The sequence below is a fragment of the Rhinoderma darwinii genome, chromosome 13 (genome assembly GCF_050947455.1).
Source record: "Rhinoderma darwinii isolate aRhiDar2 chromosome 13, aRhiDar2.hap1, whole genome shotgun sequence".
NCBI classification, from domain to species: domain Eukaryota; kingdom Metazoa; phylum Chordata; class Amphibia; order Anura; family Rhinodermatidae; genus Rhinoderma; species Rhinoderma darwinii.
Window position 1 is genome coordinate 18275625 of NC_134699.1, and position 13832 is coordinate 18289456.

General features: G+C 41.2%; 1 protein-coding gene across 1 annotated transcript; it reads left to right on the forward strand.

The window, feature by feature from the left end:
- Positions 1–2912: 2912 nt before the first annotated feature.
- Positions 2913–11262, forward strand: NXPH3 (neurexophilin 3). Its single transcript, XM_075845381.1, has 2 exons — positions 2913–3496; positions 8171–11262. The coding sequence occupies exons 1-2, from the start codon at positions 3443–3445 to the stop codon at positions 8918–8920; spliced, it is 804 nt and encodes a 267-aa protein (XP_075701496.1). The 5' UTR covers positions 2913–3442; the 3' UTR covers positions 8921–11262.
- Positions 11263–13832: the final 2570 nt, after the last annotated feature.

A 13832-nucleotide genomic window follows, 5' to 3' on the forward strand; every position in this document is an offset into this window, starting at 1 on the left:
TATTACTCCATATAACCTCCCCTATATCTCCTCCTATTATTCCATATAACCTGTCCCTATAGCTCTTCCTATTACTCCATATAACCTCTCCTATATCTTCTCCTATTACTCCATATAATCTCTCCTCTATCTCCTCCTATTACACCATATAACTTCTCCTATATCTCCTCCTCCTATTACTCCATATAACCTCCCCTGTATCTCCTCCTATTATTCCATATAACCTGTCCCTATATCTCTTCCTATTACTCCATGTAACCTCTCCCTATATCTCCTCCTATTACTCCATATAACCTCTCCCTATATCTCATCCTATTACTCCATATAACCTCTCCCTATATCTCCTCCTATTACTCCATATAACCTCTCCCTATATCTCCTCCTATTACTCCATATAACCTCTCCCTATATCTCCTCCTATTACTCCATATAACCTCTCCCTATATCTCCTCCTATTACTCCATATAACCTCCCCTGTATCTCCTCCTATTATTCCATATAACCTCTCCCTATATCTCCTCCTATTACTCCATATAACCTCTCCCTATATCTCCTCCTATTACTCTATATAACCTCTCCTATATCTCCTCCTATTACTTCATATAACCTCCCCTATATCTCCTCCTATTACTCCATATAACCTCTCCCTATATCTCCTCCTATTACTATATATAACCTCTCCCTATATCTCCTCCTATTACTCCATATAACCTCCCCTGTATCTCCTCCTATTACTCTATATAACCTCCCCTATATCTCCTCCTATTACTCCATATAACCTCTCCCTATATCTCCTCCAATTACTCCATATAACCTCTCCCTATATCTCCTCCTATTACTCCATATAACCTCTCCCTATATCTCCTCCTATTACTCCATATAACCTCTCCTATATCTTCTCCTATTACTCCATATAACCTCTCCCTATATCTCCTCCTATTACTCCATATAACCTCTCCTATATCTCCTCCTATTACTCCATATAACCTCCCCTATATCTCCTCCTATTACTCCATATAACCTCTCCCTATATCTCCTCATATTACTCCATATAACCTCTCCCTATATCTCCTCCTATTACTCCATATAACCTCTCCCTATATCTCCTCATATTACTCCATATAACCTCTCCCTATATCTCCTCCTATTACTCCATATAACCTCTCCTATATCTTCTCCTATTACTCCATATAACCTCTCCCTATATCTCCTCCTATTACTCCATATAACCTCTCCTATATCTCCTCCTATTACTCCATATAACCTCCCCTATATCTCCTCCTATTACTCCATATAACCTCTCCCTATATCTCCTCATATTACTCCATATAACCTCTCCCTATATCTCCTCCTATTACTCCATATAACCTCTCCCTATATCTCCTCCTATTACTCCATATAACCTCCCCCTATATCTCCTCATATTACTCCATATAACCTCTCCTATATCTCCTCCTATTACTCCATATAACCTCTCCCTATATCTCCTCCTATTACTCCATATAACCTCTCCCTATATCTCCTCATATTACTCCATATAACCTCTCCTATATCTCCTCATATTACTCCATATAACCTCCCCCTATATCTCCTCCTATTACTCCTTATAACCTCTCCCTATATCTCCTCCTATTACTCCATATAATCTCTCCTATATCTCCTCCTATTACTCCATATAACCTCTCTTATATCTCCTCCTATTACTACATATAAACTCTCCTATATCTCCATATAACCTCTCCTATATCTCCTATTACTCCATATACCCTCTCCTAGATCTCCTCCTATTACTCCATATAACCTCTCCTATATCTCCTATTACTCCATATACCCTCTCCTAGATCTCCTCCTATTACTCCATATAACCTCTCGCTATATCTCCTCCTATTACTCCATATAACCTCTCCTATATCTCCTCCTATTACTCCATATAACCTCTCCCTATATCTCCTCCTATTACTCCATATAACCTCTCCCTATATCTCCTCCTATTACTCCATATAACCTCTCCTATATCTTCTCCTATTACTCCATATAATCTCTCCTGTATCTCCTCCTATTACTCCATATAACCTCTCCCTATATCTCCTCATATTACTCCATATAACCTCTCCTATATCTCCTCATATTACTCCATATAACCTCTCCTATATCTCCTTCTATTACTCCATATAATATCTTAAATTTATACACTTTATAAATTATCCTAAAAATCATTTCAACCATTTTCCCCTTAAATAGGATACAACGTATTGCTCGCCCTTCCCCTCATTCTTTATTGGAACTGCTATCGCACCATACAGTTTGTTCTTTGTAAATTACAAATGAACGTAGAGCCCGGAGTAGCGGCCGGTGCCCCCCTCTATTCCCTGGCACTAACACGCAGAGAATGAAAATGTCTGTCTAAACATCAATTTAATTGGAAAAGCCTTGTCTCTAACCTGGCATATTGACCTAGTGCATGCGGGAGAGACAGGGGGGGGAAGAGAGACATGGATAATCAGGAGACAGAAAGAGCAGGAGAGTGTTAGACAGGGGGCGAGGGAGGGGGGAGAGGTGGGGATGCAGGATTGGTAACCTTGCACCAGTTTGCAAAAATGAGCGAAATACTGTTCACTTCCAGTTTTTATAGGGGCATTATGTAGGTTGACCAGGTAGATTTAATTGCAGGACGCCAACTCTGGGTGAGAGCCTGTGGGTACCACTCCGAGTGTTAAGAAAAGAGACTGGATAAGCAAAATAGAACAAGGTTGGCGGGGGGGGGGGGTAGTAGGTGAAAGCGCAGGAGATAAAAGAGAAGGGGTGTGCACTACAGGGAAAGGTATAGAGGTGGGCTGGCGTATTGGGGGTAACTTGTATAGAGGAAGGATTAAAAATGAGACAGGCAGACAGTCGGAGAGTGTCTGAGGGGAGGAGAGAAAAAGGGAGGGAGATAGAAGGTCAGATAGAGAGAGAGAGGGAGAAAGACCAGAAAAGAGGGAGGGATAGTCAGGAGCGGGTGACAGACCCTGAGGAAGAGAGAGATACTTAGACCTGGCAGGAGAGAGATGAGTGAGAAAGAGAGGGGACCAGCAGAGAAGGGATGAACCAATGAGAGCGCTGGAGAAGAAGAGAAAGGTGTGCGACAGTCAGGCAAGCTTTGAGAGAGGCGAGCAGGTGGAAGGAGGCAGCACAGACAGAGCAAGTGCCAAGACCAGGACAGAGGCAAGGAAAAGAGTAGAGAGAACCGAGGGGATGGTCAAAGAGAGTAAAGAAGTGGAGAGCAGAAGAGCGCAGCCACCTATGTAGGTGAGGGGAGACTAGAGAAGTGCGGTGGGAGTAGCAGAAGTGAGGTGGTCAGGGAGCATCCAGGCTGTGTATATCTCTAGCTGTGTATTCACAGTATACACATGGATGCTGAACGCAGGTGAGTGTACGCCTCAAGACTCAGCCACTGGGCAACATGCAGCTCACACAATGCTGTTTTATATTCCTGGTTCAAGGCAGCATCTATCTGGTAAGTAGTATATCCAGCTCATCTCTCCCCGGCTGTGTCTGTGCCACCCTATTCATATGGTGTGTCTCATACCCTCCGTCCTATGTGCCCTGTCTTGTGCCCCCGCTCCGTACTGTATGTATGCTGTCACACCTGCTGCCCTACCGGTCCGTATATCATGGGCATTTCAGCTCGTACCGTGTGTCTGGATGGATGGATATTGATAGGGGGTCCATCGGCAGGGGGGGGGGCTTATGTTAACATTTCTGGTCTACCGGTTGCTGGTTAAAGTCACGTAATATGATAGTATATACACATATGGTAGTATATAGGGGGCGTGTGGGAAATAGGGGATTGGACGTGTGTTTGGAGGATCTCGATGTACGCTCTGAATAGTATACATCGAACGTGGGATAGGCTAGATTTTCTTATAGGATTATTCAGCTGCGGTTAGAAGAATCGGGGTTGGGGAATGGAGCGGAGGGATCAAGTGGGGTCTGGTGTCAGTGAGATGCTTCAAGGGTTAAAGAGTCTGTCTCGTAGATGAGCAGATTGAGCTGCAGACTGGAGCTTGTTTAATAGGTTAAACAGGCTGAATAATATACCACGATACAAGGACGTGATGAATGGGATAAAGGGTCATTATCATGTCGCTCTACACAATTGGATGTGGTATTCAGGGGTTAAAAGGAAAATTCTATGTATAGTCTGGGAGATGTAATGACAAGGTCTGGTATAGGAGTGGTGGTTTACACACCAGGACATTATTTGAGGGGTTAAAGAGACAGTGCCATGTATCAGACATTTCATGGGTTAAATTGTGACTAGTATGGAATCGAGGTCCTGTATATGGGTTTATCAGAGGATGTCCTATATGATTGTAGATGTTTATTAGGCTAAAATGTCATTCTGGTGTAGACGTAGAGGTCTACAGACCTGGCCAGGTTCTTTTAAGGGTTATAATGCCAATGCTATGAATGAGATCTATGGATAGTCATCTATTGAGAGTGTTAAAAGCTGAAGTTAAGGAGTAGGACCTGGACTTAAATCTCATACATGAGTGGGGAATGTTTAAGGGGTCTATAGGTCATCCTGAATAGAAGCGGGTGATCTACAACCATGGACATGGTGCTGACTAGTTAAAGGGGCAGTATTATCTATGATCAGTGAGATGTAATTGAGACAGACATTTAATGGGTTAAAGAAGATTGTGCGGGAGAAGAGGTTTGCAGCCGTATTTTCCTAGGTTAAATGATAGCTCCTCGAGAAACCGATGAGACCTAATGACAACGATGTCCAATTGTTTGATGGATCAATCATATATGAAGAAATGTGTCTATCATCTCGATCAAATTGATTGTTTATAGAAATCTAAAAATACCAAATTATTAATATCCTATATATATGTTTAAATGGCCAGAAGGGTATTTACCAACCCAAAATTTTTCAAAAACTTTAGTTCGTTTTAATCAGGATGATGATTTTTGGGTCATTTCCATATAACGCTGCTTGTGGTTCACGGTCTTGTTACCATCATTAATTAATTATTACATGTCTTGACCTCGTAATATTACACAAAGGTCAAACGCTTAGTACCTTGTAGGGCTAGGGGCCATTAACAAACGTTATCTATTATGAATGACTCCTCACTGGAATAATTAGCTCGTATTGTCAGATATGAACGTAGCCTAGATCTAGTAAATACCTGTCAATAGCAATGGGCCTTCAATAATCTATCAATATTGACCTGGCCTCTAGGGTAAAATAATTGTCCCAATAGGAAGCCAAATGGACTATTGAGAGGCTTATTTACAAATCAGGACATCTATCTATGTTATGAGTGTGTCCATTGACATGGATATGGTGGTTCAACCCTCTAATCTAGAGGATGAGGACAGTTTTGGGAAGTTCTACCATACCATGACCTATTGATTGTAGGTGATGGCCTTCGAGAGACAGAGGTACAGGTTGTGGCTTTCTATATCAAGTAACCTATTGACTGTAGGCTATCAGGACGGGCTTGAGAATGATGTGGTTTCTAATGTAGACAAGATGAGACAATTTTAAGGATCTTTCAAGGTTTCTCCTTAATCTTCAATGACCTTAGGCTGAACTGGTCCAGACAGTCTTAAGTTCCTCCTAAGACAGATCTCCAGTATACAGGACAGGCTCATTCAGAGCTGACTTTCCTATCTAATCGTGTTATTGTGTGGCTGTGTATAACATTTGTAGGTCTCCATGGGTTTGTGGGCTCATTTAGCAGATGCTCCCTTCTCCGGTAACTGCCATTTTGTAGATGTGTGTTCTTTTTTTTCCTGGACTTCCCTCATGATATTATATAATTGGTCTTTTGAGTTGAAGGATCTTGATCTACATCTCATCATTGTGATGCACTCTATAGGACATGTTTCCATACATGAGAACTTGTCACTGGGCGAGTCAATAGAAGTCCGAGGTGATAGTTTGTTAATCTCTATTGGGCTCGCCATCGTGTAAAATACTAAAATAGCCCGGAACACAATGAAACATTCAACGCTTTCATTAAACTTTCTAGGCCGCTATTGTCTTGTGAGATTAGGCAATTCAATATCTGGCAATTTTTCTATTGTCACTAATTACCCATTGGCGTCAGGAAGCAGCGCGAGCCTCATTATTTTATATTTTCAGCTTTTCAGCATTGATCTACAGTTCTGAGCCTATTTTGATGTAGCAATTAATTGCATATTAGAATTTATGTTTTACGATCATGTGTTGGGCTGAACTCATTCATGTATCTGCTAGATTATGCATTCATAGGCTCGGTTGTACATCTGTATTATTTTGTGAGCATGCATTAATGTATGCCAGGCGCTGTACTGTGGTCACTGTGGACTGTCATCTTTGCGGGAGGACTATTGTATTTTATTATTGCCGTCTGGTGGGATTTACCATGCCGGTCTCTGCTCTTTAGACTTCTATGTGATCTTAAAGAATCCATATCCCTGTGTTATTTTGTATCAAGATTCACTCTTGTGTGTTGCATTCAGACAACACAACTCCCTATGGACTTAGCTCATTTACCAGCTGCCCCCACCTATCTGTCACCATGGTTATCCCCCTTTTGTAAAAAATTAACTATTTCAGCCATGGATATAATTAACCAGCCCATCCACAGAGCTGACACTCTGTAGTTTATATGGCTGGAAAATCCTTGACATACCTGCCGGCAGATGTAGTGTTTTTAGGAGACCATCTAAATAGCAAAAAAATATAGTATCAATCATATCACAATTAAGATTTTTTTCGTTTTCCAATATTCCCCCAAAAATTCTGTATTTGCTATAAAAAAAAAAATATATATATATATATATTTATTTATTTTTTACCTGTATGGCAACATATAACCCAGACACCATGTAGACAGTGCACTTAAGGAGTCATATAGATGTCTTGCTTTAAAGGGGTTGTGATATTAATAGGTACCTACCATATCTAAGGACAGGGAGGACTGTTTATCTAAGAGGTATTTCTATGGGTTTAGTTTAGCATGAACTAAGAGCTTACTATGTGCATGGAGATAGCTGGGGGGGGGGGCATCGGAATGCCGAGAGGGGTTGCCAAAAAGCCATTCTACCTTGGTTAGGGTATTCAGATACAGGGCAAACTGAACCTATGACTATATAGACAAGTGTCATCCAAATATTCAACCATCCCCTTCATCCTGGAGCCATGGTCTTCAATATTGGTTCAAAGGAACCCAACTGCAACTTATATTAGTATGGGCCCCTCATGTTGACTATTACTTAAGCCCTTTGAATAAAATACTAGAATCCCATTAGGGAATCATTTCCACTAAGGTCATTTGATGCATAGCCTTGGCTTTCAAAAATAATTATTTTTGGACAAGTCCATGCAAATAATCAACCATCCCCTCCCTCCTGGAGCCATGGTCTCCAACATTGGTTTGAAAGAACCCAACTGTAACTTGTATTGGTATGGGCCCTTTAAGGGGTATTATTTATGCCCTTTAAATAAAATACTAGAATACCATTAAGGAGTAATTTCTACCAAGGTGACTTGATGCATAGCTTTGGCACTGAAAAATAATTTATGGTTCAAAAAAGCATATATTAGTTTGTGCGCTTTTATTTTAGAATATTTTCTTGATGCCTTGGAGCTTTTCGTGATACATTTTGTACATTATATAAGTACACTGTGTATATATCGCAACAGGTGGCCATATTTTATGCTACAAGTGGGAACTGAAAAATGATATTTTGTCATGAAGGTGCCAACTGTGTGATGGGGTTATGTTGAGAGTCTGTGCCCTGTAGCTAAAAGCTCATTCTCGTGACATCTGCAGTTACCACAGAGCGTCTGTGAGTTGTGTAGTGGTCTCTTTTTTTCAAGTACCTCTTTGACATTGTGATACCCAGGGGGTGTAGGTCAGGTGGATGCACATTACTCAGCTCTCATTAAACTGGTTACACTGATTAGTACTCAGTATCACTAATTATCAGCTGTAGCATCTGTTACTGCTGGGGATTTCAGGTGAGAGCCTATCAATAAAGGAACGGAGAGAGATTAGAGTAGAAGGAATTGAAGAAGAAACAAAGGATGAGTTCAGAAAAAGAGGGTAGAGAATAGATCAAGGAATACTAATTGGTTGTTGAGCCCCAATTTGAAGGTCATTGTTCTTTTTTTTTTTATCTTCAGGTGATCTGTGGCCAGGAAGACTCTTCTGGTGATCCAGATGATGAAGACCAGTCAGATACAAAGCCCCATTCCAGGCCTCGAATCCCTAGGAGAAGGTCTCCTTCTCCATCCCGGTCTCGCAGTTCAAGCCCCTTGAACTCCACTGTCCTTCAACTTCTCTCCAACTCTCCTGAATTCTGGGATGTCTTGAACAGTCTTTCAGAGTTGGGTCATAATTCGGAACCCCCAATTCCAGCTAGAATTCGACGTCAGTCTGTACTAAGGTCAACTGGAAGAGCAAAGAAAGTCTTTGGTTGGGGGGACTTCTATTCCAATATCAAGACCGTTAAGCTCAACCTTCTTATTACAGGAAAAGTGGTGGACCATGGGAATGGGTCCTTCAGCGTCTACTTCCTCCACAATTCTACAGGCCAGGGGAATGTTTCTGTCAGTCTTGTCCCACCATCCAAAGTCCTTGACTTTGACTTGGAGCAGCAGATGTATGCAGAAGCCAAGGAATCAAAAATTTTCAATTGTCGAGTGGAATTTGAAAAAGTAGATAAAGCAATTAAGACAGGTTTATGTCCTCACGACCCATCAAAGACCTGCCACCAACAGCAAACTCGTAGCAAAGTCTCATGGACATGCTCACACCCATTCAAGATTGTTTGTGTTTATGTCTCATTTTACACAACAGATTATAGACTAGTGCAAAAAGTCTGCCCTGACTATAACTATCACAGCAGTTCTCCGTACTCACCCTCGGGCTAAAGAAAAAAGGAAGTATGAGCTCACGGCTGTGGAATAGCCTAAATTTGGCTAGCTTTGGGTCTATCTTTCATGGACTTCCTGTGCCTTGGTCTGGTCCATTGTGGTGTGTGTATTTGTGGAGACAGTGGACAGAAAGCTGTGTAAGTGATGTGTTGGATGTAAAATGTAAAGCACTTCAATATACACTAATGCTATATTGTTATCTCCCCATGAAACAAACTGATAGTTTCTCTCCGATGCCCAAAACAGTAAAAGTCTGGAGTCCCGCACTGTCTACAGATAAATGTATCTGTCTTCTTCTGAAAACCCCACTAGACAAATACAGTGTAACACCAAAATAATCCAGAAGTTTTGAAGATCAGTCTAGAGTCAAGTCAATGGGCTGACTCCAAGTCATCTTGTCCATCATACATAGCAAACATCTTGTACCTTGTGTGTGACCTTGCCAGTCCTTAAGTCACTTGTGACACTTATCTCATCATTCACTATAGCGCACGAGTCATTTGAAATCATTATGTCCACCATCATCTGACCGTCCTGTAGATTAGTATTGTCCATGTATCTACATCGTGAGGGCCACCTACATGTAATAAAGTTGTGATTGTGTGGTAAGAAAACAACTCCGATCCTACAAAAAAAAAAAGACTATGAAGACTCTAGAAATGTATGGGGGAACAAAGACTTGAAGGTCCACATTCAACCTGGGGTCAAAAAATCAAGTGGTTGACATGAAATATAGGTTGTTGGAGCAAGCCAATCAAATCTGGGAGTCAATAGAAGCGTATATATTACTTTAGAAAGAAATGTCTCCTGGAAGATAGGCCAAGAAGAATATATTTAGGCTTAACACCTCTTGTACGTTATTTGGAGCTCAGCTGATCCAACAATTCGGATATTAATTTGTATTCATTTTTCTATATTATACAGTAAATGTCACTTACATCTGTCTATCCACCCACCTGTCAGACTTCATATAGACATCATTCATATTGTAAGGTAATTCGACCAGTCATGTAATAATCGATATGTCAATTACTCTCTTACTACTCTCCTACAACCTAAATGACTTCTCTCCACGGGAAGAATGAATTACCATGGTTAAGTGTATATTGCATACAGTGGGGGATATACGTTGTGGTCTACTCCAGCAGAGGGCAGATATACTTGGAACCAATGACATCTCTGAGGGCATTGGACTTCATTAGATGCATTCTCATTGAATTGCCCGCTTCTAAAAATGCCCTTTTGAATTGTTGTGTTGCCTTTATGTAGTCAATAATTGGGTGGTTGCTCTACTGGGTAACCATTAAATGACTCATTGTGGGTTCAGGTTTGCGTTATTTGTTATTGCTTTAATGTAGCGCCACCTGCCATGAAAATAAAGCATATTTTGGCCCAGTCTAGACCAGGAACTGAATTTTGAACCATCTCTCAACTTTAAAACGAGACTGTTGATTGGACAACCTATCCGACATGGGGACATCTCCAAAAAGAAATGCCTTAGAAATATTACTAGTTGAAACCCATTCGCTATGTATGCTTATTGAGCCTTTTAAGGGTGGCCTCCACTATCCGTAGATGAGGTTACCCCTTAAATTGTACATTGACCAAGGCACATCAGACTGAAATTGTATTAAGGGCTGATTCATTCATTGAAGGTCGTATTGTCAATGATCGGCCCTTAGGAGGACAGACATAATGGAAAAAAACGATACTAATTATTTTTATCACCAAAGCGGACTTTATGGCAATATAAAATGTGAATAAACTGGTATATTAGATAGTGAGGAGCTTTTCTCACACAAACGTATTTAAAAAAAAACGGGGCTACAGAATTATCACAACCTAAAGCTATGACTTCACGGGTTGCGATAGTCCATTATTATTGATATAATGTATGATGTGTATTATATACTGTAGTTGAGACTTTATTTTCCAGATGAAGAGTATATAATATCGTATAAGAGCGCATTAGGGGAAAAAAAACAAAGTCGCAGGAAGGTTTCCCTCCTCTCTGGGGTCAACGGTGACGCATCTGTTTTAACACTTTAAAAAAAAATCACTGTCATTTTCTCTCTCATGGGACGTGTCATTGCATCACTCTTCACGGGAAGACCTACGTCATTAACCCCTTCTTTGCCAGATCAGTCTACAATATCTGCAAAGGGCCTGGGAGAGTCTTCTGTTAACCTCGGTGTTTTACGACTATACCATATGTAAGGGGGTGGGGGGATGTTGGTTATATCATTATTGGGGCTCTGTGCAATATGGAAAATATCTCTGTACTTTAATGGGAAAACGAAAAATTCTGTCTGTGATAAATAAACAATATGCCGACGCTGTGTGTTTGTGTATGAAAGTTTTTTTTGCTCTCTTCATCTTCCTCGGTGCTGTAGATCAGTATAATTAGAGCTAGGAAAGACACAAGGTGAGAAATTCAGAGAAGTGTGTGTATATATATATATATATATGCATATATATATACACGTGTCCATATGTACTACAAACATACAGACACATAGGCAGAACGGTGTGTGTGATCCCAGTAGCTGCGCCTATTAATCACTAATTACCAGTCCGCACGTCCCCGGCTCAGCATCTTTCTGTACAGATCCCAACAGCAGCTGTTCGGCAGTAACACAACATCCATCTTCCCCCCCCTCACACTCCCCTCTCCTCCTAACGTCTCCCTTCTTTCCATCTCTTACACCATCCCCACCGCTACCGCTACCTTTATCCTTGCTTAAAGTGTACCCGATACCTACACACAACGGGCAGCCATTTTGCTAATAAGCCAATATTAATAACACCCCCCCCCCCCCTCGTAGACTATCACTTCACCAGGAAGCGGTGTCATCGCTCAAGCACGAGATAAAATTTATCTGGCAGTCGCCTCTGACCTGACACTCTACGTAGGGTGACAAGAGTGCAATGTGACGGATAGACCGGCCTGAGAAGCGCATGATGATGGCGTGGCCAGACCGGGGATAGATCTGGTTATTGAGACTCCGGGTGGCATGGACATATATTATTAAGTTACACCTGAGCTGTAGGTAAGGATTGGAGTGAGGGCACAGAATTAGTTCATCTTTAGGACAACGGGACGCTGACATACGGGATTCCAGGACAAAGGTATCGAGACGTCTGGAGGTAATAATATCTCGTACGTATTCTTATTTTTTATCCTTTGGTTAATTTTTCTTTTTGTTTTTAAAGGAGTGTTACAGGCCAAACTCATACTGTGTTATACTTAGTGCAGGGCCTGAGGGGGCGGAGCATGACAGGGATTTAAAAAACATCATAGAGAGAATCTGTGTCATGCTCCGCCCCCTCAGGCTCTGCACTAGGCAGAACACATTTTTAAGGAAGCAAGTGCTAATGAATATAAAAGCTGGTCAGAGTTCCTTTCCCAGTACCCTCAGAGATTTACTAATTATACAATTATATTCGCTATTATACTCCAGAAAATCAGCCTGCCCCTCTCATATATGCTTACGGAAAAAGCCAAAGGCCCAGGATCAACTCGAAGAACAGAGATGGGAAGGGACTTTTTCCAATGTCAATATGTGAGGAAATAAAAGGGGAAATCCATTAACTCAGATTTCCCCTTTAAACTTTTTTTTCTAAAAATAGCCAAATCACCCATAAGGCCATGCATCATACATTTATAAGTGTATACACCAATAATCTGTGGTAACAAAAAGCATGTTCTTCAACTTTTTTTTGTCTTCAGATGGTTTATCAGGAGGTCAGACTTCCTAGAGGGTATGTCCGGGACTACACGTTGGCAGCAAATATGCCACATTTTAACTACTCCTAGTTGGTCCACTCCAGGCAAAGTTAGGATCACAATTAATTTTTTAAGAGAAAAAATCCCTAACTCCCTAACGATTCTTCCCATAAGTTTAGTACATGTCCTATCTTTTCACGCATCCCTCCATAGACTCTCAACTATGGGGGATGCGTGACATCGCGTCCCGCAGCGCTAAGCACGGTTGCACCTCAGAAGTGAATTTTTCACGTCCGAGATGCACAGCGTTCGTGTGAATCAGACCTTAAAGGGATCGCCTGGTTAAGAAAACCCATTTTCAAACACCTTATTAGGGGATTCTGAGTTTATAGGGGGGTCTCATTTTGGACCTCTATTAACTAGCCAAAGCAAAGAGCATCCCTCACTCTGGAGTCCCAGCATGCCCTGCAGAGGTAGAAGTTGTACCCGGGCCCTGGTGCCTGAGGTGCCCCAAAGGACCTTCTGCCACATAAGAAGACACCAGTATTAAAATTGGCACATGGTAGGTGAGTGGCCCTATTACAGATTTTGCACTGGGGTCCCGAAGCTTCAAGTTACGCCTCTGTCTTTACCTATGCTTTCTAATTGTGAAGCCGCCTTACGGAAGTGGTATTTTAGATACTCAGGTTGTACATTGGGACATAACTCACACTAGGGAAGGGGTTCCATATGCGGTGACTGATAATAGAATAAGGTTTTCGTGGGAAATCTAAAAAATCCTGCTTTTTTTTTTGCCCAAAAATTTCTTGCTAAGCCCCATTTATAGAGAATCGTGCAACATGCTGGTAATAATGGCACAATGGCGGTGTGATTGCGCACCACGTTGACAGGCACACGTCGGTCAATTTTTATATCCCCCAAAATCTAGTCTTAGCCCAAAAAAAACAAAAACATTGTAAATAAAAATCAAAGACCAAAAGATTGAATTATGTATTTATGGTTTTTAGGTTTATCTAACGCCACCTTGTAGCCATTAGTGGTACTGCAACTGCTGTCACTTTTTTTATATAGTTTTTTAACAAGCAGTGGCAAGATTTAGAAAATATTTACTAACCACTAATTACTTTACTTTAACCTCAAAATTCGTGGTGTAATCTAATTGGTGGCTACGGACAACAACAT

Coding starts and splice junctions, on each gene's coding strand:
- NXPH3 (XM_075845381.1), top strand. CDS start 3,443: ATGCAGCTCACACAATGCTGTTTTATATTCCTGGTTCAAGGCAGCATC. Junction 3,497..8,170: donor TTCAAGGCAGCATCTATCTG/GTAAGTAGTATA, acceptor TTTTATCTTCAG/GTGATCTGTGGCCAGGAAGA.